Source organism: Physeter macrocephalus, chromosome 14 (assembly GCF_002837175.3).
Source record: "Physeter macrocephalus isolate SW-GA chromosome 14, ASM283717v5, whole genome shotgun sequence".
Classification (NCBI taxonomy): domain Eukaryota; kingdom Metazoa; phylum Chordata; class Mammalia; order Artiodactyla; family Physeteridae; genus Physeter; species Physeter macrocephalus.
The window spans coordinates 44,540,526-44,564,069 of NC_041227.1; the positions used below are offsets into that span (position 1 = coordinate 44,540,526).

Sequence of the window (23,544 nt, forward strand, 5' to 3'; positions counted from 1 at the left end):
GAGTGTCCCTGAGCGCATCCTGGGAAAGGAAAGGCCCTCAGTGTTGGATGTTGCCTGCTGCGAGGGCAGGAGCATCTCTGTGCTCCCTGACCGACTCTCACACAGCTGACGGGAACCAGCTGTGTGGCCGCCAGACACAGGCCAGGGGAGGGGTCGGAGGCCTAGAAGCCTGGCCCCTGACTCATTGGAGCACGTGCTCCAGTGCCTGGTAAACAGACCAGAGCAGACTCAAATGACACAGCTAAAGTTTGGGACGCAAAGCTGGGAAGGGTCAAGGGGCCAGACTGGCTGGAGTGAGAGGCCATCAGGAGACCGGGCTTAGGGGACACCAAGCCCCCACCGGCCCTTGACTCTCCCGGGCCGGACCTCCTGGGTCACAATCCTCTTTGCCAAAACGGGCCACTTCTGGTACAGACACGAGGCAGAGAAGGAGCTCGAGCCCTGGAGGATAACACGGGGTTCTCATAAATCAGCTTTGAGTTCAACTCTGTAGGAAAGATTCTAAAATTCATTTACTTAGCCCCTACCCACTCCCACCACCACCACCAAACGTGCAAGCGTGCAAGAAATATTCTGGCAAGATGGTGTGCCATTTCATACATCTTCTAGATGATGGAACGGAGAGTGGCTTGACTTCAAAAATTCATGTACTTGCCAACCACTCCTCACTGCCTCTTTGCCGAAATGCCACCCCTGCAGCCATTCTTCCAGCAACATTCCAGAGAGCCTCAGCTGTGTGAAGATTTCCTCATTTCCTCAATCAGACGAGTTTCTCTCCCTTCCATAGCCTCATTTATCTTGCTTATCACTTGCTTACGTTGTATTATTTCGCTTACTATTTCTGTAGCACCCAAAACACATCTATACCTCTACACATTTACCATGAGCGACAGACAGACAGACACAGAAACACACACACATATGCACCACAATTTCGTGAGTTAAGTAAAAGGGAATGGACTTGGGGTAGGTTAACCTCGCTGAGCCTCGGTTTTCTCATCTGTAAAATGGACAATAACTGTACTTCCCTTGTCTCCCAGAAGGATAGTAGTGGGAAGTGCAATTTTTTAAAAATGTAGTAACTTAGGGTCTTCCCTGGTGGTCCAGCGGGTAAGACTCCACATTCCCAATGCAGGGGGCCCAGGTTCAATCCCTGGTCAGGGAATTAGATCCCACACACATACCGCAACTAAGAGTCCACATGCCGCAACTAAGGAGCTGGCACAACCAAATAAGTAAATAAATAAACATTTTTAAAAAATGGAGTAACATGAAAGAAGTCTACACAGATATGAGGTGGTACTTATTATGAAACACACTGTCCAGATGTTATGACAAAAGATCTGTGTTTTTAAAGCCAGCCCTTCCTCTCTCAGTGCACCTCAATTTGCAGAGAAGGTAGATCCTGGCCAGGAAGGGGCCATCCTGGTGGGACTGAGGTCTTGCGGTAATCAGTTATAGGCAGGTTAATTCTTTGCTCAGACTAGCTCTTTCAGCCACTTTAAGTCACCTGGAGAGGACTAGGGAAGTGATAAAAGTCTTTACAAAATAGGGAGGAAAATCGTTCAGCCAGGGAGGGACCTCAGAGGTGAACAACAAGAAAAGTTTAAAGTACAAACACTAACTGTACTTATTGCAGGAGGGGAAGGAGGGACTTGCAGGCTAACTTATCATGGTTAACTTTGGCTGTTAGAAGGCATTTAAAAACCACTTAGGGGACTTCCTTGGTGGTGCAGTGGTTAAGCATCCTCCTGCCAACGCAGGGAACACGGGTTCGAGCCCTGGTCCGGGAAGATCCCATATGCCACGGAGCAACTAAGCCCATGCGCCACAACTACTGAACCTGCACCCTAGAACTCATGAGCCACAACGACTGAGCCCACAGGCCACAACTACTGAAGCCCGCGTGCCTGTGCTCCACAACAAGAGAAGCCACTGCAATGAGGAGCCCACTCACCGCAACGAAGAGCAGCCCCCGCTTATTGCAACTAGAGAAAGCCTGTGTGCAGCCACGAAGACCCAATGCAGCCAGAAGTAAATATATAATTAAAAAAAAAACAAACAACTTAGATATATCACTTCTTGGCTAGCTGAGCTTCAAAAGCCAACTCAGAATCACCTTTCTTCATTTAATATTTAATTCATTGCCTTTCAGATGGTGGGTTTGAAATCTACCTTCTGATTCCCTCCTAATGTAAATAAACCGGCAGATCATTAGCCAGGTTCAGTGACTGCTCAGATGACTTTGCACGTGGAAGCTTTTCCCTGAAGCCAGGGACCTTGGGAGAAGCCTGGAGGGAAAACATCATGGGACCTGAGGCCAGTCATACATCACAGAGAGGCTGCTCCAGAAACACCTCCTCCAGACCCAGTTAATGACTCTTGGGCTCAGCAAGACTGTGAACTCTGGGCTGAGTGGAAGCCAGTATCTGCCCTGAAATTGGTGTCAGGACCTTCGGCTCCTTCAAAGGCAGGGACTGAGGCTTGCTCAGGTTATAACGAGAACCTGGTCTCCATCATCTTATTGGACAGTTGACCAGCATCCAAACTCGCCTTCACACCTCAGCTTGCTCACCTGTGGCTCAGTGAAGCCTTCCCCTTGGGGGTGTAGGTCCATCTTCTGATTGCTGCTGGGAGCCTGGCAGGACATCAGGACTGTTTGTTCCCTTTCCCATTGAAAACTTGGCCTTCCAAGATTTCAGATTTCCAATGACCATGGTTCAGCAGAAAGAAACCAACACTCCTGACCACTATCCCTCCAAAACTTCAGCCAGACCATTTTTCCAAAGGGCTAGATTCTGCCTACGATCAGCTGCCTTTCATAGCACACTGAACAGTAATGCCCTAGAGGGAACATGTCCCCTCAAGGACTATTCACAGAGCTGTGCAGACATACTCTTTGGTGTGAGAGCCCATAAAAAGGCTCCGTGGTGCAGCCCACCCTGCAGCTTAATCATCAGCAAACCTGGGGACCACGCCCTGCATAACCGGGAAGAGGGCGAGGAAACCAGCCTCTGTTAGGCCCCTGCCAGACGCCAGGCAGTAGAATGCAAACGTTGCACACAAGTTGTTTAACTGAACTGTTAACACTATACAGATGTCACTATACAGATAAGAAAACCGAGGCTCCTAGGGTAGGTTACCTGCCCAGTCATCCCGGGGACAAGCGATAGCGCTGGGACACAGACCCACGTCTGTCCGTCTCAAAGTGCAGGCTCTCTCCTCTTCTACTTGCTCAAAGACCCCAGGCCCTCGTGTCACCGGGACCTAACTACCTGATGACCACTTACTGTATGTGCTTTCCTTTATGGCAAATTCCTTGAGTGGGGCTCCAAATTCACAGGGCAGGCGAAGGGAGAGGACTTTCTTCTGCATTTTGGTGGATTTACGAACCAGGAAGATCTAGGGGAGGGGAAAAAAAATTCAAGCTTAGGAAACATCTCAAAGGCTGGGACCTGGGCATGTGGTTACCGGCACACCCAGCATCCATGAGTGGAACCCCTCTTGTAGCCGAACTACACGGCTTAAGGCAGAACACTACTGCCATGGAAAGGGGTGATGAGCAAGCAGGCCACAGAGGCCCTTCTTTGGTAACTGGCCTCAGGAGAATCCCACTTTCCCTTTGACAGAACCTTCTCCACGAGGCTAAGTCTGCAAAAGCATTTTCAGTCTGGTGACTGCTTTACAGCTCACGGTACATATTCTCTAGCCTGCGTCTGATAAAGGCATCCTGGTTGACGAACCCTAAATTTCTAGACACAGGTAACACGGCGAAGCCATAGGTGGTGAATTAGAACTTCTTTGGCTAATGTGGCTTATGGGTGTATTTAAGAGAGAAATCTGAATTTGTTGCCAACAGTGAAAAAGCACAAGGTTTTTGTTTTTCACGTTAAAATCCGAATGTCTAGCTTCTCTTGGAGAATATGGGATGATAAGGCAAGACCAGGCATGTCCACATCCGCTGGAGCTGCAAATGGCAACTTCCCTCGGGAGACAGGTAGCTGGGCTCTGAGGCTCGCCACAGCCAGCACTGAGCTGGCGGTCCTAGCTTTACTCCTGACTCGCTTCGCTTTGTGACAGCTCTCCCTCCAGTTCCGAATAATGTCTTTAGATGTATGTTTAAACCCACCCAACTCCTGGTGCTGATCTCAGGAGACCATCCTGGCCTCTGTCACTGCAGAGGTGAGTAAGCCGCATACTGCTGTGCAGGCCGTGCACTGCACAACTCCAGGGGGCGCCATCTACTTAGACAACAGATCAAATGGCACTCCTTGGAGTTTGCAGTGGGGTGATCCGCTGCGTCCTTGTTCCCTCCTGGGGTACATGAGCCTTCTCCAAGGATCCCATCCTGTCCTGTTTCTTTACCTACTTCTCTTTCCTCTGCATTTGGATACCTACTCTCTCCTGCTTTTCTACAGCCTTTTATTTCTTCCACCTAATCTTCATTTCTTTCTCGATGTCCAGTCAATAGCTCCTAAGATGATTTTGGGGGGAGGAGGGGTAATGGGAAGTGGGTATCTGGTAAGGAGACAGGAAGATCTTAAGTTCCCTCTTTTTTCCCAGCATCCATAGGGAGGCAGCCAAAAAATGTGCCAGCGCTGGGAGTCAGTGGCTCTGGGTCACCCTGAAGCTTAAGCAGGTGTTTCCTCAATGCTATCGGGTTGAGTAAAAGCCCCAAAGTACTGGTGGGAGGTAGCTGCTGGTTGGTGGAAAGAAGTATCGCTCCCTTAGGGAGGTGGTATCTCATTGAGCCTTGGGGTCAGGGAGGGTACAACCTCTAAGCTGTATCTCCTGAACGTCTGAAACCTTAGGTCAACAGTTGGCAAAGCACGGCCTACAGACCAAATCCATCCTGCTGCTTGCTTTCACAAACACAGTGTTACTGACATACAGCCTTGCTTCTTGGTTTACATACTGTCTATGGCTATGGCTGCCCTACGATGGCAGACTTGAGTGGCTGTGACAGAGACTGTATGGGCTACAAAGCCCCAAATAGTGACACTCCGATTCTTTATAGAAAACAGTTTGCCGCCCACTGTCTTAGGCTGTAGATGAATCAGGGATGGTGGCATCCCAAGGACCAGATGCCACCAGAGCTGGTCTTTCAAATCTCTCTCCTTCACACACCCGCCCTTCCTTCTCTTCAGCATCCTCACTTCTCCTGGTGAACCGTGGCCTCTCCCGTCCTCACCCCGCCCTCGGCCTGCCCCACCCCGTCAGGCAGGTCCTGCCCAGGGCTCAGGTAGGTGGAGAACCTTCTGCCTGACTTGCTCCCCATCAGGTCTCAGCAGGAATGGACCTGCCTGACTCCAGGAGCGGGGACAGGCAGGGAGGGGAACTGTTGCCTAGCAACATGGCAACCTCCCTCTTTAGAATTTTTTGCAGTAATACAGGAGCAGACAACTCAACCTGAAAAAAGTGGGGGCCTCACAGAAAGGGGTCCTGATCATATAGGCCAAAACGAAGGGCAACAACCCGGCACGCTGGCCAAGGAATTCTCTGCAGAGATGATCGAATACTGCGCTTGTCACCCTGAGTGTGTTCCAACAGAGGACTTAGTCCTGTCTGCTTCTGTCAGATGAGAAACAAAGACTCACTTACAAGTCAAAAAGTGATAACTGACAAGCTCTGGCTGATAGGAAACTTAAAAGTTTATTTTTGTGCCCAACTGTTACAACGTTCTTCAGCCAGCTACTGAAGGAATTTTCTCCTTGCCTCTCCATCTATTTCTTAGTTTCTGTCTCTTGTTGTGTGTTGTTTCCAGTATTATTTTATCTGTGATTTACTGTATTTATCCTTGTTTTGGAAGTAGACATTGTACACAAGCGCTGTCCAGTAGAACTTTCTATGATGGTGGAAATGTTCACTACTTTGCGCTATCCATCCAATATGGTAGCCACCAACCCCTGGGACTAGTGAGCCCTTAAAATGTGGCTAATGCCACTGAGGAACCGAATTTTTTATTCTATTTTATTTTATTAATGTAATTTAAATAGCTACACGAGGCAAGTGGCTACCACGACAGACAGCACAGGAAATACCTACCCATCACTGAATAACATTTTCTGAGAAACTTCTATAGCGTCGTGGAGTGGGCCTGAGTAAGATGAGACTGGTCTTGGGTGGGGGGAGCTGAAAAAACCCAACTGGACTTTGTTTTGTCCCTGAGACAATCCAAGGAAAGGAGGATCACACTGACAGCCAGAGCAGACAAGACTATGGACATGGAACTTTTGAAGATTGGGTCCCACGTTGGATGGTTGGGCCCTGGCAGGGTTCCCAGGCTCATACTGAAAGGAAAGCCACAGGGGCAACTGAGGACCCTACAACCAGACTCATCCCCGACGTCAGATCTCCAGAAGGCAGGCCCAGGGCCTCCAGCCAGCGGCCCCTCCTCAGGACCCAAGGGCCCGGTTATCCTGCAGACCTGGGTACACATGGGCAGAGGAAGGCAGAAAGACAAATCATGAAGGGCTCTGTTCCTGGGAGCTGCCTCCATAACCTCCAGAATTTCTCTGCACTGTAACGAGGTACACACTGGGAACCGTGCTCCCTGCAGGCTGGGAAGAGCTCTCTGGAACTCCACGTCTTTCTCTTTAAGGAAGCGGCAGCCCTGCCCGCCTCCACCTGCTTTCCCGCTTCTGAGTCTTACCCCCGGAGGCTGTGCCCGTAGGACTCCTGCCGCCTCGTCTTCGCTCAGACCCAGCTGCAGCCATATGGGGTGGGTGTGCAGGAGCCGGTCCAAGATGCTGAGCCTGTTGGACAGGCTGTCGTAGCCAGAGTCCCGGGGACAGGTCTTCACATCCTTTTCCTCGGAGTAGCCATCGTCCTTGTGTCTCACCATGCTAGGAGAGAGAATTGGCAGGGGTCAAACGGCTGCAGCACAATCCCCCACACAAGGACAGCAACCCTCGGTCTCCTAGATGGGGCCGTCCTGTCATCATCACCTCCTTTGCCTTCCCCTCCAGACTGAAATCTTTCCGGGGGCAGACACCAAGTTCTATTTCACTCTTTATCTCTAACGTTACAGACAGTACTCAACAACACTCAACACACCCAACCTTCTACTTGTAACCCAGTTTTCACAAGGTTCTAAACCTCCTAAATGCTGTTTACTCTGTCTTCTGCCACAGAACATTTCTTACTTTGAGCCAAACACCCTAAATGCTAAATTCCATACGGTAACCGTGAAGTCAAGAGCATGACCAGGCAAGCGCTAAAAGCAAAGACAAACACACTCACGCACACTCATGTTGTACCCAAAGAACTGGATTTCATTTCTTTCCAGGCACTTTCATTTTCATTACTATATTATTTCCGATAGAAAACCACAGTTGAATGGTGTGTTGTGCTATTCATAAAATCATATGAACATTATTCATAACTGCCATACATAAAGTGTAAACATCCCAAATCTTCATCAACTAAAGAATGGATAAATAAAATGTGATATATCCATACAATGGAATTTTATTCAGCCATTATAGTCATTCATTCCTTTTATGAATGAGGCACTGACCCTTGCAACGAAATGAATAAACCTTGAAGACCCCACGCTAAGTGAAAGAAGCCAGACACAATAGTGTACTGATTCTACTTATATGAAATACCTAGATTAGGTAAAAACATAGGGACAGAAAGATTAGTGGTTGCTGGGGACGGGGAGTGGCGTGGGGTATATCATGACTGCTAATGGGAATGGAGGTTCTTTCGAGGTAACGAAAATGTTCTGGAATGTGGTGAGCTCATGGCTGTACAACTTTGTGAGATACTGAAAACCACAGAATTGCATGGCATGTGATGAAATCTCGAAAAAAAAATTGGACTTCCCTGGTGGCGCAGTGGTTAAGAATCCGCCTGCTAATGCAGGGGATACGGGTTCAAGCCCTGGTCCGGGAAGATTCCACATGCCACGGAGCAGCTAAGCCCGTGCACCACAACTACTGAGCCTGCGCTCTAGAGCCCGCGAGCCACGACTACTGAAGCCCGTGCACCTAGAGCCCGTGCTCCGCAACAAGAGAAGCCACTGCAATGAGAAGCCCGTGCACCGCAGCGAAGAGTAGACCCCACTCACCACAACTAGAGAAAGCCCGCGTGCAGCAACAAAGACCCAATGCAGCCAAAAATAAATAAATTTATAAAAAAAGATACCCTATTGATGTCCATCATCTCCCTTGGCACCCAACCCTAACCCTGTTATTGAGTATTTAATCCCCATTCTACAAATGAGGAAACTGAGCCCCAAGAAGCTCCTGAGCTGTCCAGAGTAATAAACAACCATGAAATGGCAGAGGTAGAAATTCAAGAGGTCTGGTGTTCCTCCAACTTTGCAAGTAACAAGTGAGATCGTGAACATGGGATGGCTTGTATCCATGTGGTGTCTACTGTTGGCCAAACCTTTATAAATATTTTCTCATCTCTTTCTCGCGGTAGCCCTGAAAGGAGGGGCCGGGATCTCTTGTTTTCAAAAAGAGGACCAGGAGGCTCAGGTTCCTTGAGGAACCTGCCCAAGGCTGCTTAACCTCTGGGATGTCTTCCCCTCTACCACGCTCAGAGCTCTCCATAAGCTAGTCATCAGCATGGCCCTGAACAGCCAGTGGGACCACCAGGCCTGACCATCCATGTCTGCACGGCCGAGTTCAGGTGGGGTACACACCATCTTCAAATGTCTGCACCCAAAGAGACCCAAACGTATGGCCTGGAGGAAGGTTTTAACAGTGAGGAAGATAGGTGGTGGGTCTGAATGAAGGGGAGGTGGGGAAAGGAGGTGTGTTACCCCTACGTGGACCACTCCACCCCTAAGAGGAAGCCCACCTAAGTGAACATTTTGGGGCGTGCAGGCTCAGAAACAGCCCCCCACGATGACAGCACGAGGGCCGCCAGAGACCGCCCCCCCCACCTCTCCATCACCTCTTGACTTGCTCCAGATCTAAAGAATCTCGTGTTCCCATTCAAGATTTACATTTCCTCTGCTCTCAAATATGTGAGTGTTTTTCTTTACCGGTGCTGCAGTTTTCCAGATGGGACCATCTGTGCCCAGAAAGGGCAGTTCCTTATTCTGGAAATGCCATTCCAGGGCCTCCAGGTATTTTGAAGTGAATCTTTGCAGCTCTAGGAACAAACTCTTCAAAATGAAGCTGGTGTTAAAATTCCTTTCCCATGAGGTAATGCAGGCAACTTTACAGCAGTGATTTTTCACCCCTGGCTGCCCATGAAAATCGCCTGGGAAGTTTAAATTTTTTTAATGGCTAGACTGCACCCCCAGATCAAATAAATCAGACACTTTGGGGCAGAACGCAGACATCAGAATGGTTTAGGTTCCCCAGGAGACCCCAGGGTACAGCCAAGTTTACAACCTTTGCTCTGCATCAGCGCTTGAGCCTGGGTGAGAAATCTTCTGGGGGGTGTGAAGCCACACTTCCTGGTTTCAGCCCCAGATATTCTGATTCTGCAGGTCCGGGGTAGGCCTAGGATTCTGCATTTGTAGCAGGTTCTGGGGTAACGCTGATGCTGCCAGTCCCAGAACCTGGGGAGCACGTGCTTGAGACCTAAGAGCAAAATATGCACTTGAACTCAGACCCAATTAGGTTTTTTTTTTTTTTTTTTTTTGGAGGGGAGGGGAGACAGGTAACAAGCCATTGAAAGAGTTCTGGGAACTCTAATAAAGATATATTTCAGCCCTGCCATCTCAAGTTGGCGATATTTTTACCAAGACCAAATTCTACCACCTGTAACACGGCAATCCTGACACTCATGTGCTGAGAGTTGACACTTCTTCCTTCCTTCGAAGGGCCCATCCTGCTCATCCAGTTGTTAAGAAGCTATACAGCAGAAACTAACACAACACTGTAAAGCAATTATACTCCAATAAAGATGTTAAAAAAAAAAAGAAAAGAAATATAAGAGTGAGAGAGATCCCCACCCCACCCCCAAAAAAAGAAGCTATAAAGACTTTGGTCCGACAACCGACCTCACCTTTAAAAACCACGGCCCAGACAGGAAGGTGGCGAATAAGATTCATGGGGCCTCATAAAGGAGCAACCATAAATTCGACCTTTTGTCTTTGCAAATGACTAAGCTCATGCTTCTCCGGCTTATCGGGGACAAGCCTTGGGAAAGAACTAATGAGGGAAATACTGAAACTGTAGTGGATGCTGTTGGCGCCCTGCCAGCCTAGACCGCCTTTACCAACCAAGCATCCCCTGCTGCTATGAGTGCTGGTTGCCAAAAGCTCACATCTGCCTCCTTCTCTGCACAACCCAGGAAGCTATGCCCTCCCCTGGAAGCAGACACACTGCTCATGGACACACTGATACAGAGTGTAGGAGAGGGCTTCTTGCCTGAAGGTGGGACGCGTCTGGGGTGCTAGTCCCACTTCAGAGCTCCCTGCGGGGCCAGGCAGAGGCGACACCCCTGCTGACCCCACATCTTTGCCTGGCTTCCTCCCCATCCCATCCTATAAGCCCTGTCTCTGGCTCTGTTTCTAGAGAATCCAACCCAAGAAAGAACCTGATGAGATGAACAGAACCATGATTTCTAAGACAGATGTCTGCATGCAAATGTGAGGGTGGGCAAAGGATGGGTGGCTTATAAAAGATAAACCACTGAGTAGGAGACTCAGGAGATGGTCACAGTGGGAAAACTGGCACCTGAGACCTGGCCAGCTCCAGTTTTAAGCTTTGTCTGAAAGTGGCAAATAACATCTCACGAATGGATGCTAATGAAAGATTTAGGCAACAGAACGTTCACAGCCTTAAAATATCATCCCATGGATTCCTTATCCTGAAGAGGAGAAGATGCCCTGACAATGGAGGAACCTGGGAGACACCTCCCTGTCCAAGCGATGAGGGTCAACATCTCCAGCACCTGACATGGTACCTCTGACCTCTGATGCTCTGAGAAGGTTATAACACCACCTAGTCCTCCTGCCCCCAAATGTATTTAACCTGAATCCACATGGGAGGAAACAGACAAATCCAAATTCAGGGACTTCTGCAAAACCACTGGCCTGAACTCTTCAAAATGTCAGTGTGGTGAAAGATTATTTTTAAAAAAGAAACTGGGGGTTATTGTAGATAAAAGGAGACTAAACAGATGTGATAACCATGTTGAGTGCACGGAATTGATCACATACGGCCTCAGAATAAAAAGCAGCTATAAAGAACAATTGGGAATATCTGAAAAGGGTATATATTAGATAACATTGTATTGATATTTAATCTCCTGACTGGGATAGCTTTATTATGGTTATGTAGGGAAATATTCTTGTTCTTAAGAGGTGCATGAGATGCATACTGAAAAATTTAAAGGCAAAGTGTGAAAATGTTAGAAATTAAGTACCAAATGATCAGCCCCTCATGCCCTTTCACCCCCTCAAAAAAAGGGAAAAATATAGAGGTAAGGAAAATGTGGTAAAATTTCAACAACTGGTTAGTATGGGTGAATAGTACTCTTCTTGCAGCTTTTCTGCAATTTGAAATTTCTCAAAATAATAGGTTGGGGAAAATGGGATGGGAAAATATATAGCATCTCACTGGGCTTTTATGAGCATAGGATTCATTTATTTATTCAACTATTACTACTATTTCCAAGTGTCTAGGCCCACTTTCATGGGGAGATGAAGCTCAGTTATGGATTCAGTGAGACCCGCACCCACATGTGAAAATACTGGGCAAAGCACAGAATGCCCCACAAACCTAAGGTGCCTCCAGGGGCAGAGAACAAACACTGGAAAACTCAGACAGTATGTGCTCCCATTCCAACCAACCCGGGCCTCAGGGCTCTACAGCAGATGGGTGGCAACTACACCCGCTCTGGCGGGGGCAGGGCTCTCTAACATTCTGGTCACACTCAATTTAAGGCTCTTCACAGTGTGGGATGTGAGTGGCCTTTCCACTTGGCTGTATTCCCGTCATTCCCGGCACCAGGCGTTGGCAGTCTAGGCAGGTGCAAGAAAAAGCGATGGCAGCCCGCGCATCCTAATGCAGGATGGGCGGAAAGACCAGATCACAGAATCAGATTCAGCTCAGAGAAACCACAAACTTGCAGCAGTGTTCCCAAGGGATGCTTTCTTGTCCTCCTAATCCAGAACCCCAGAGGACGGCACAGTTCGTTGAGGCAGCTTCTAAGGTCCAGGGTCTAAACCAAAGTATATTCAGAAAGGCTCCCAACACACCACTCCCTCTCCCCAGCTCCAGCCCAAACAGCACATTACTTTACAGTTAAGTCTTTTTTTTTTCAAATAAAGACAGGCCATTAAGAAAGCAACACATAAAATACGGGAAACTTTGATGTGAAGTTGTTTCAGTGCAGTCGATACACTCGACAACCTTCTGTATACAAGAATCCTAGCTCAGCTGTCGAATAGCAGAAATGAACTTTAAGGGAACTAGATACAAGGCAAAATGCCCAATTGTTACTCTCAACAAGGGTGGCACACGTCCATCTGGCGAATGGGTCTCAGCACGAGTGCAGTGCTCTGGAGGGTTCTGTCCTCAGTCAGGACATGGGGACAAAACAAGTATACAGAAAAAACAGAAAGCCCTCCAAACCTTTCCTATGTGCATTAGAAACACATCATGAAGCTGAACAATTACACTTTTTAAATGGATAATTTATATCAACACCTATGATAAGATGTACTTGATTATTTTTTAAGGACAAAAGCTATTTCAATTAAATATTTTAAACGTGCTAAGACTTTTCCTTTCTAGAGCAGAGTGTTATATCACAGTTCAATGAAAAAAGAGACAGGTTTATCAATTAACAACTTCAGAAAACCTCTCGTAGAATGAATGGCAAGTGCTCTGAGGAATTATATCTATATAATTATATGATATATATATATAAGGTGGGCTCCCAAACCAGATTCCATGGCTCCCTGGCTCGCTCTGTGTGTTTGCACGGAGGAGAGCAATGCACCTTTGCACAAACCCTATCCCATCTACCTTGGAATTCGCTACCTTTGCAATCTCCTTCATGGAAAAGCCGTCCTTATATTTTAACTAGGATTTCTGCTTTGCCTCTACTAACAGAACTAGTGGGCTCTGTAAGTTGAGTCATGTGGAGACATGTGGATGACTAAGTCTGCAGGATTATTTGGAGGAAGGATTATCACAACCCCCTAAAGTACACCTTGGCTTTTGGCCTTTGCCCCCTTCTTCCCTACTCCTCAATTCCTTGCCCCACGCACCACCCTTGATCTCCTCTATCAGGCTTTACAAAAGGCAGTTCTCTTCGTGGAAGTAGTACCCTGCCCACCGTGCCTGGTCTTTTCAGGCCAATCCTGGTGTTGGATGTGGGGCTGAGTAATTTACAAGGGCTGCATCGTGGGATCTGAAGGGGTGAGAGACAGGCTCTACCTGGATTTCCAGCAAAGATAACTCTCAGGGAAGACTCAGAGCAATTCCTGCAGCCCGAGGGCAGGTTCCCTGAAGGTCACCAGTGAACCTTCCAGACCTTTAAGAAAACTAATAGTTTTTCCTTGCTTACACTGTAAAGGCCTAATAAACAGTCAGAGGATGAATCAAGAGAAAGAGATGGGGCTGTATTTTTTTTTTTTTTTTTTGGTACGCGGGCCTCTCACTGCTGTGGCCTCTCCCGTTGCAGAGCACAGGCTCCGGACGCGCAGGCTCAGCGGCCATGGCTCACGGGCCCAGCCGCTCCGCGGCATGTGGGATCTTCCCGGACCGGGGCACCAACCCGCGTCCCCCGAATCGGCAGGCGGACTCTCAACCACTGCGCCACCAGGGAAGCCCGGGGCTGATTATTATCGATAAAATGCTAACGTCGTCAATAAAACAAAACAAAAACAAACAAAAAACAAGAGCAGAGCCCAAGGTTCCAAGTTGCTTTTGCCTAGGACCTAATTATGGCTTAAGATTCATCTCATTGCCTATTTGCCTGACATAAAGAGCTGCAGTCCTGCTACAAAGGGAACTCAAAAACAAAACAAAACCCTACCTGGTAGGATAGAATGGATTAATTTTGATATTTTATAACTTTTCAGTGGTTTATTAAAAGTTGACAGTAATTCCCAAAGAGTGCTGGATACACTAAGGTAGTACATGGAAGCACAGTTTTTATTTTAATGTCCAGTATTTAATATAATAGTTACATGTATTTAGTGTAATTCCCAATTATGGTGGGGATATTTACTTTTTTCCCCATTTTTTATTGTGGAAAAATACACATGACATAAAACTTACTATCCTAACCATTTTTAAGTGGTATTAAATACATTCGTATTGTTGTACAACCATCAATACTGTTAAAAAAGAAACAACAGGTCCCAAATGGAGTCATTTGTGCTGAGCTCGTCAAAACTTACTACCTAACCTAAGTGTGGTTTCAACCTTCCCCAGGAATGTGACCTTTAACCAGCCAGCTTGAAATTTCCTTGTAAGCACTAATAAGATATTCAGCCTGAGAGACCCCTTCTTTTCCCTTAGGATGGTGACCTTGCCAAAAACAACGAATTCTTTGCTAATAATTTCATGTTTCCATTTCCCCTCTACCTTAAAAAACCTTTCCTTTTCTGCAGCTCGAGGGAACTCCTTTCTCCTGGCTAGATGGGATGCTTCCTGACTTGAGAATCGTCCAATAAAGCCATTCATGTTCAGAACTGTTTTCCTCTTGCAAATCTGAAGCTCTATACCTGTTAAACAGTAACTCACATTCCTCCCTTCCCCCTAGTCCCTGGAAACCACCCTCTACTTTCTGTCCCTATGAATTTCACGACTCTAAATACCTCATATAGGGACCTCCCTGGTGGCACAGTGGTTAAGAATCCGCCTGCCAATGCAGGGGACACAGGTTCAAGCCCTGGTCCAGGAGGATCCCACGTGCCACGGAGCAGCTGAGCTCGTGCACCACAACTACTGAGCCTGCGCTCTAGAGACCGCAAACCACAACTACTGAGCCCGCGTGCCGCAGCTACTGAAGCCCATGCGCCTAGAGCCCGTGCTCCACAATAAGAGAAGCCACCGCAGTGAGAAGCCCACACACCACAACGAAGAGTAGCCCCCGCTCACCGCAACTAGAGAAGGCCCGCGGGCAGCAACAAAGACCCAATGCAGCCCCCAAAATAAAATAAATAAATAAATAATTCCTCATATAAGTAGAATCACGTGGCACTTGTCTTTTCATGACTGGCTTATTAAATTTATTGTTTTAAAATAAATGTAACAAGTGAGTCAACTTAAAGAAAAATATGAGGTAAATGAAGAGTAAAGATGGTACATGAATAAGTGAAAAATCATGGCACAATCAATGAAGCTTGGGGCTGAGACAGTTCAAATGAGAAGAGGATATTTTTCCCGTATTAATCTTCACAAACCCTCCTCTTAGTTTCAAGGGGGAAGGTCATCCTGAGAAAAGCACCTATTTGCCCCTGCTCAGCCCCCTCCTTGCTCACGTTCAAGTTGTTCTTCAGCGTCCATAACTGACTCTGACCCGCCTCTCAAAACCAGGCTCAAATCCTGTCCCCAGCGCCGCCCCCCGCCCCGCCCCGGGCTCCTGCAGCTGCGCTGAATTCCTTCAGCCACTGTTTATATGCCTCTGGGGCGCTCACCCCATTTTACTCTGTATCACACGTATCTCTTTCTAGCCTGACTTCATCCCTTGGCCATACTCAGGGCTAACCCTGGGCAGGCGTGGAATAAATGCCTGCTCTGGGCATGACGGGGATGGGGTAGGAGGTTGATTGCTTGTGAGGGAGAAAGGGGAGAAGCTCAGTGGGCAAAGAGAAGTGGGGGACCCTGGGTCTCCATAGCTTCTGCCTGGGTCCCCACTGCACATCCTCTGACTCAGGCCTGTCCTCAGCCAGGCCCCGACAACAGAATCTGGCCACTGGTTCCTGTCTCAGGAGACAAAGGGTTCTTGTCTCTGTGTTTAGCAGGAAATGGGTGGGGAGGGGAAGCAGAATATGCCACCCCAAAATACGCCACTTTGGCAAGTGGATTGTTTCAAGTTGAAGACTCAGCCCAACGGACTCAGAGAGAGCTACCTTCCCCTTAACTGCTTGAAAGAATTTGGATAGAGGCCTGGCCAGGAAGAGAGTTACTGGCAAAGGTGACCTTCCATAACAGAAAGACTTCTCTGCATCGCAGACACCTGTTTACCAACACCTGCTCCTCTCACCTTCCTGTGAACTGTCTTCTCTTTGAAGGAGATCCCGAGCCCTTTCTTAGCTCAGGATGGCACAGAAGCCTTGTTTGCCTGACCGTCTTTGAGTTTCACACCTTTAGGGCCCCTTTAAGTACAAAATTGGTTTTTCTCCTGTTAAGGTCTTAAGTCAATTTAATTACTAGATCAACTACAGAAGCTAGAGGGTAGAAAGGAAAGTTCTCCTCCCCTACGGTGGCAAAAATCACCACAGCCAGCAAGAGCCCCCTGGCCTCTGGCCATCTCAGGGTCTGGGGAGAGAAAAGAAGCAGCCCAAATCCTTCCAGGGCGACAAATCCAAACTTTTAGCAGCTCTGTCCTCACTGCTCGTGTGTTTCCCTCATGGACACCCCCTCCAGCCTCCCACTGAGCAGCAAGGGGTAGGCTTTGGGTGTAAAAGTCATTGCTGAGTTTTGGTCTAGAATTGTACTTCCACGCCTGCCAGACAAAGGGCACTGGTGCTAAGCTCTCCAATCAAGGCCCCCAAATACAGAATGCCTTCCCCACCACTGGGGATGAGACTTAGAATTCCAACCAAAGTGGCCGGATGTGCCCCAGCTGGTTGAGCACAGGAGGCATCGGAGGTCCTCCCGGCGGGAAAGCTACCTTTGGTGAAGGAAAGGAAAAACCCAAAGTGGGAACCACATACCTCCTGGGGATGTACCATTCATTTATCAATGGCTTCTCATTTACCCAGAATCAAACCCACCCACTTCCCGCACATGTGAACGAGGCAATATCAAGATGCAATGTTTTGGAAGGCACGTGGACCCCGATCCTAGGGTCCGATGAGCCTCATGATCTTCAGTGGTTTCGGGGGAAGAGCATTTGTAGTCAGACCTGGATCAAAGCCTCAGTTGACTCTTTTTAACCGTGAGGCTTGGGCCCATTACTGCATGTCCTCCAGCCTCAGTTTCCCCGTCTCTAGAGACGGATTCTTGTTGAAAAAAGGAATCTGTTACTAAAACAAACAAAATCCGAAAAGAGCTGAGTAGAAGAGCCTGGAACATCTTGAGAACTACAAGTAGATTCTGTTCAGTAGTTTCCAGAATGTCTCTTATTCTCTCCTAATTTTTAGACATTCAGAAAAAGAAACAAGGCAATGTCTTTTCACTCTAGACTATTCAAAGACTATTCTACAGGGAATTCTGTGGCGGCCCAGTGGTTAGGACTCTGCGCTTCTACAGCAGGGGTCCCGGGTTCCATCCCTGGTCGGGGAACTAAGATCCCGCAAGCCACGCGGTATGGCCAAAAAAAAAAAAAATGTGAGCCTTCTTGAGGATGGCTCCCGGCAGGTGCCTCTAGCTGGGGTGCTCTCCGTCCATCATCAGGGTCGAGTCCCAGCCTGGACTCTGGTGCTTGCCATCCTCAGCCTCCAGATGGAAAAAAGTAAGGATGGGAAGCTACCTCTCCTGATGTTTTTGTGTCGAAATTTCCAGGCATATCCTCCCTCTCGGGGAGCCTCCCTTCCTCGTTCTGCCCGTGTTGAGCCTTCAGCTGCCCCCCAGCCTAACAGAACCTCTTCACATGATGTCACCTCAACCAGCTGCAATGGCAAGGAAGATGCACCTGGACGCGGCCCTCCAGAGGGCTCAGCCTTCCAGCTACAAGAGGCCAGTGCAGGGTTGTCTTCAGAATTAAGGACCAGACAGAAGTCGGAGCGCTGCGTCCACCCTGGCTTTGCTCTTGGAGCAGTAGATCCTTGCCGATGTATCAAAAGGAATCCAAACACACCCCAAATACCAAGAAGTGGCCAAGATGCCAGGCTTGGTGCGAGATGAATCAGGACATCAATAGGTTCTAGAAAAATGTTAGCAGAAAAAGACCCCTCTGTAGAGAGACAGAGAAAACAACAGCTCATCCCAAAGAGATCCATCTAATAAAAATTTCTGGCAAAAGGACCAATTCCAAATTTTGCTAAACACACACACATATACATATATACAGCAAACAAGAATTTCCCAGAAAATCTTTAACTTCAGAAACACCTAGTAGTTGCTGTTCAATGACTTCCTAACACTTTCGATTGTGTAAACATTTCTTTAGAATTTGCAAAGCTGAATAAAACCCCTCCTCTGTAGTGTTTCAGTCTGGAGGAGAAGGGGGCCCTAGTTCATTCTGGCTACACACGGCTCCTTTCTTCGTTTATAGCAGAGAAACAGCCAGGTGAGTGGAGGAAACTCTGACTCCCCCCAGCCCGAGATGGGAAAAGTGACGGGCAGAGTCCTGGGGGATAGGATATTCTTGTAAGGACCACTGCCTGTGTTGCCAGGGAAATTAGAGGCCATCTATTGAATAGTTTATTTCCTTCTTTGAGGTCAAAACGCTAGAAATTGATAGAACTGGGCTCAGTCCTGACTTGTGCAGTTTCCCTATACCACGAAAATGGATATTTTCATTCCTCAAGGCCTTTTTGTACCCTTAAACTCTGCAAGGAAAAAGATGAACAGATTTTGGGTCACAGGCTTTATTCCTCAAGGGCTGCTGCTTTCTGGGGGAGGAGGCCTCAACTTCCTCAAAAAGATTTCCAAAAGCACGTGGTAGGAGGATTTTTGTGAAAAGGCTCCATCTACTGAGGACCAGTTGGAGAGAACAGCACAGAAAAGGGAACATTTCCCCTTCGGGGAGGAGGCCCTGCCATTTTCACGAGAGGAGAAGGATTTGGTGACTTTTTTTGCTTATGAACTTCCTGCCGTCATCTCTCCAGTGAGAGATGAAAAGGGCAGATATGGGCCAGAGCTGGCAGGGGCCTCCACTCGTTCCTGTAAAACTAAGAAAGGAACAAAGAACCTGTTGTCCTGGGAACCCTTGGAGCTGAAAACAGGAGCAGGAGCCAGGCCGGCTGGGTCTCGCCCGCTGACCCTGGAACCCGGGCTGCGGCCAGTGCGGGGTTTCACGGAAAGGCAGCTCTCCTTTGGGTCACACCGCTGTTGTCTCTGAGCTGGACTAAATCAGCACTGCATCTAACCGAGCAGATGTTTTGAGGCAGAGTCAACTACCAATGTAGCAGCCAGCCAGGGTCTGTAAAGGCCGAGATAGATCCAACTCCAAAGGATGCCACTGTCAAAACTGTGTGCCCAAGTACAGTGTGGGCAGGGATGCCAGCCCCCCGACAACGATGGAATCAACTTCTAGGACACACTGTGCATTTCCAGGATGATCCAAAACGCCCTTGTAAGTCAGCGAAAATCAGGCACGATCTACCACTTGAATGCACAGAAAACACTGGCAGGATACACACCCAGGCAAAGAAATAAAATAACCAACAAGCAATCAGAAGTGGCTCTATCTCAGGCGGTGGTTCATGGTAATACTTATTTTTACTTTTTGCACTGTGCTTTCTCCACAATATACATGTTCTACTTTGCTAATCAAAAACGAAATCCTTATACACACTACTACATGTAAAATAGATAACTAATAAGGACCTACTTACTGTATAGCACAGGGAACTCTTCTCAACACTATGTAATGACCCATATGGGAAAAGAATTTTAAAAAGAGTGGATATATGTATAACTGATTCACTTTGCTATACAGCAGAGACTAACATAACATTTAAAATCAACTATACTCCAATAAAAATTAAAAAAAAAAAAAAAGAAATCTTACATGTACTTTTTAAAAACCTTCCCCAATATCTCCAATCAAGATGGGCAAAACAGCTGTTTGGGGAACTTGTACTTACACTTGCTCACCTCATTCTTTAAGGCTGAGTCTCCTCTTTCCTAAAACCACCTCCTACCTGGAATTACCTGCATCGTCCCCGAGGTCCCCAGGACATCTGGCATAGTCCCCTATTACGTCCTCATTCCATTATACGATACTTGTTTACAATTCTTTCTCCCTTAGGTTGGGTAACTCTTCAGGCTCCCCTGAAGAGTTATAGGTATTTTAGCAAATAGCACCCACTCAAGAAATATTTTCTGTAAATTGAACTTAATTGTTGCTACATTGGTAACAGTGTGAGCAAAGAGTTGGTCAATCCTCATAGAATTCCTTGACACACTGTTCCAAACACTCGTGGTGCCTTGAAATCAGGAAACACCTTAAGGAACTGGGGGCAAATTGATCAAGGTAGTCATAGCAGAATATCCTCGGGACTTCCCCCGTGGCCCAGTGGTAAAGAATCCTCCTTCCAATGCAGGGTATGCAGGTTCGATCCCTGGCCAGGGAACTAAGATCCCACATGCCGCGGGGCAATTAAGACGGCGCACCACAACTACTGAGCTCACCGCCTCAACTACAGAGCCCACGTGCCACAACTACAGAGCCCACGTGCTCTGGAACCCACGCGCCACAACTAGAGAGAAGCCCACGCACCACAACAAAAGATCCCACATGCGTCATCGAAAAATCTGTGTGCCGCAACTAAGACCCGACACAGCCAAATAAATAAATAAATAAATAAAATATTAAAAAAAAAAAGAATATCCTCAATGAGCATGATAGGTAAATGTCTTACTGCAAAACGGTTACTGCTAATTATGAACAGAGCTATGTCCCTCCAAAGCACCCCACCTGTCCTGCTTCCACCGAAGGAAAGAGGGGCTGTGTCTATGGTGTCCCTTGGGATGTTTCAGTCAAATGGAGTTTCAACTGTTTTCAACCCAAGTCAAAGAGCTTCTCTATCCTGTTTGCCATCAGATATTCTTTGAGAAGGAATGTGAACAGGCAAGCACTGACAAATTAGAATTAGTGGAAATGTGCATTGACAATTCTTAGCAATAGATCATGTGTAAGACAAAGCCATAAACTTGATGACAGCAAACATTTTTTAGAAGGGACCTAAGATACTGAAAGACATACCTAATATTCTGTAGCAAATGATTATTGTGAGCTTCCTGTGTCTGCTGCAGGAAGCAAACCAACCTTTTTGAAAGGTGTGGCTGGTTCTAGGCGTGGCCTGCCCTCAGATGCCACAGCATCTGAACGAATGGCCTGAGGTACAGGCAGGTTTCCAGATATGGCAAAAGAGGAAAATATTTGTTCTGCTGGCTAACACTGCACACGACACAGACACTATGCAAGGAGACAAAATGTGAAGCGAGTTTTGCATCCAATGACTTGAACTTGCTTCCAAATGACCTCATGAATACATTCTCCAAGATCTTCAGAAGAGCAGAAGTAGCCATAATTCAGAGAAGAATAGTCACTCTGTATGTGACGTTTCAAGAGAAAAAAATGGAAAGGAATAATATGAAGTCACATTAAATTCTGTGTTTGAAGTTACCGATGTTGAGGACATGTATTTATTAAATATGGGAAGCTGTATTGGAGGCAGATGTATTCTGAGTTTAAAAGAAGAATTTAAACGCCCATAGTAGCTGTATCAGATTTGGGCACATTCGGTTCTTAGTTATGATGCAACCAACGGCCTTGGTCAAATCAATTCATGCGACGCTAAATATTTCTGCATATAAGTACTGAGCAAAGTAAAGGAAAAGAAGCTAAGAGATGGAGAGAATGTTGTTGGCAGTTTTTTTCTGCTGCAAGTTTATGATCTAAGATTCATAAGCAGAAATAGAAGTAATAAAAGGTACATATTTTTTCTCATTATTTCTGGATTATTGTCTCTTTTCATCCCCTCCCCCAAATAATCCTTTCCATAACTTCACAGGTTTCATAAATATCACCCAATGAATTGGCTGTCAGCTCAGAATTCCCCAGGACTTTAGCCTTGAATCTAGACATATGAAAATGGTAAAAGGATGCTCTGTTAAAACTGGAGAGTCAGGGCTTCCCTGGTGGTGCAGTGGTTAAGAATCCGCCTGCCAGTGCAGGGGACACGGGTTCGAGCCCTGGTCCGGGAAGATCCCACATGCCGCGGAGCAACTAAGCCCGTGTGCCACAACTACTGAGCCTGCGCTCTAGAGCCCATGAAAACTACTGAGCCCGTGTGTCATAACTACTGAGCCCACGTGCCTAGAGTGCCTAGAGCCCGTTCTCCTCAACAAGAGAGGCCAACGCAATGAGAAGCCCACACACCACAATGAAGAGTAGCCCCTGCTCACCGCAACTAGAGAAAGCCCGCGCACAGCAACGAAGACCCAACGCAGCCAGAAATAAAATAAAAAACAAAACAAAACAGAAAACCTGGAGAGTCCCCAATTCCTGACTCCCAGAGCATTGAGATAAGCACTGGGTCACAACATACAGGTAATCACACCTGCCTTCATCCGTCATGGTTACAGAAGCTCTACACCCACACATCCATCCAAATGGCTAGATTGAAAAAGTAGCCGATAGCAAGTACAGATGAGAACAGAGCATTCAGAACTCCCACACACTGTTGGTGGAAGTGCAAATTGACAAAATGACTTTGGAAAACTCTTGGGCACCGTTTACTAATGTTGAATATATAAGCATCCTACAACCCAACAATTCACTCCCATACCCCTAACTGAAGCATGTCACATATGTTCCCCAAAAGACATGCACAAGAATGTTCACCGCAGCATTATTCAAAATAGTCCCACGCTGGCAACAACGCAAAGATCCATCAACAGTAGAATGGATACACAACTTGTGTTGTAGTCACAGAACGGAATACATGCTGTAGGATTCCAGTCATATAAAGTTCAAAAACAGGCAAAACTAATCGATGGCAATAGAAGGTGGTTACCTTGCCATGCAGTGTTTAGAAGGGAGCCCATGGGGGGCGCTGAGAATGTTCTGTGTCTTGATCTGGGTGCTGTGCTGTGTTTACTTTGTGACAACTCATCTAACTGCGAACTGATGTGTGTGCTTTTTCTTCATCTTGTTTTACTCTGGTGGGACTTTCTGAAATGCAGCGCTAAATGCAAGAGGGTTTCATTCAGAAGCCACAGGGCAGCTGACACGCCCTGGTTGTGCCTCTTCCCCAGAATGTAAGCCACCACTCTCCTCTTCCAATCTCGTGTTCCAACCTCTAGCCAAGTGAAGAAGTGAAGGGCTGTACCAGGGGCGGGCAGTCTGAGTGTCTTGTGGTTTTGCTATCAATGCTGTTGCACAGCTGCTAAGAAGCTTGCAACTTCCCCAGGGACACAGACCCTTCCAGAAGTGGCCAATGGTGGGGAACGACTGCTACCCCGTGGCATTGGGCAGGGCTGGCCAAGGGAGTTTTGAATTCTGTGTGTCTGAACTGGGGGATGGAGTTTCAGGAGCCTGGGCACCCCCAGCCATCCACTTAGGCTGGAGTGTCCCAGTGAGGCGACAGCAGGAATGAGGCGGGTAAAGGAGGATAAGACGGTACAGAGGGGCAGTGACAGCCGTCATGACCTGGTCCAGCCGGGATCCCCAGGGGGACTGCACACCCAGCCGGAGCCTCCTTCTTTTTTTTTTTTTTTTTTGCGGTACGCGGGCCTCTCACTGTTGTGGCCTCTCCCGTTGCGGAGCACA

General features: G+C 47.4%; 1 protein-coding gene across 4 annotated transcripts in view; it reads right to left on the reverse strand.

Annotated features, from left to right (window-relative positions):
- The window catches only part of RIN2 (Ras and Rab interactor 2), a 238,228-nt gene that overhangs the window by 35,255 nt on the left and 179,429 nt on the right, over nucleotides 1-23,544 (reverse strand). For all 4 annotated transcript variants that reach the window (XM_028498655.1, XM_007120897.3, XM_028498657.2 and 1 more), the window contains 2 exons: nucleotides 6,653-6,845; nucleotides 3,291-3,402 (listed from right to left, as the gene is read on the reverse strand). In XM_028498655.1, the coding sequence (XP_028354456.1) occupies nucleotides 3,291-3,402; nucleotides 6,653-6,845 (305 nt within the window). The remainder of the gene's footprint in view (nucleotides 1-3,290; nucleotides 3,403-6,652; nucleotides 6,846-23,544) is intronic.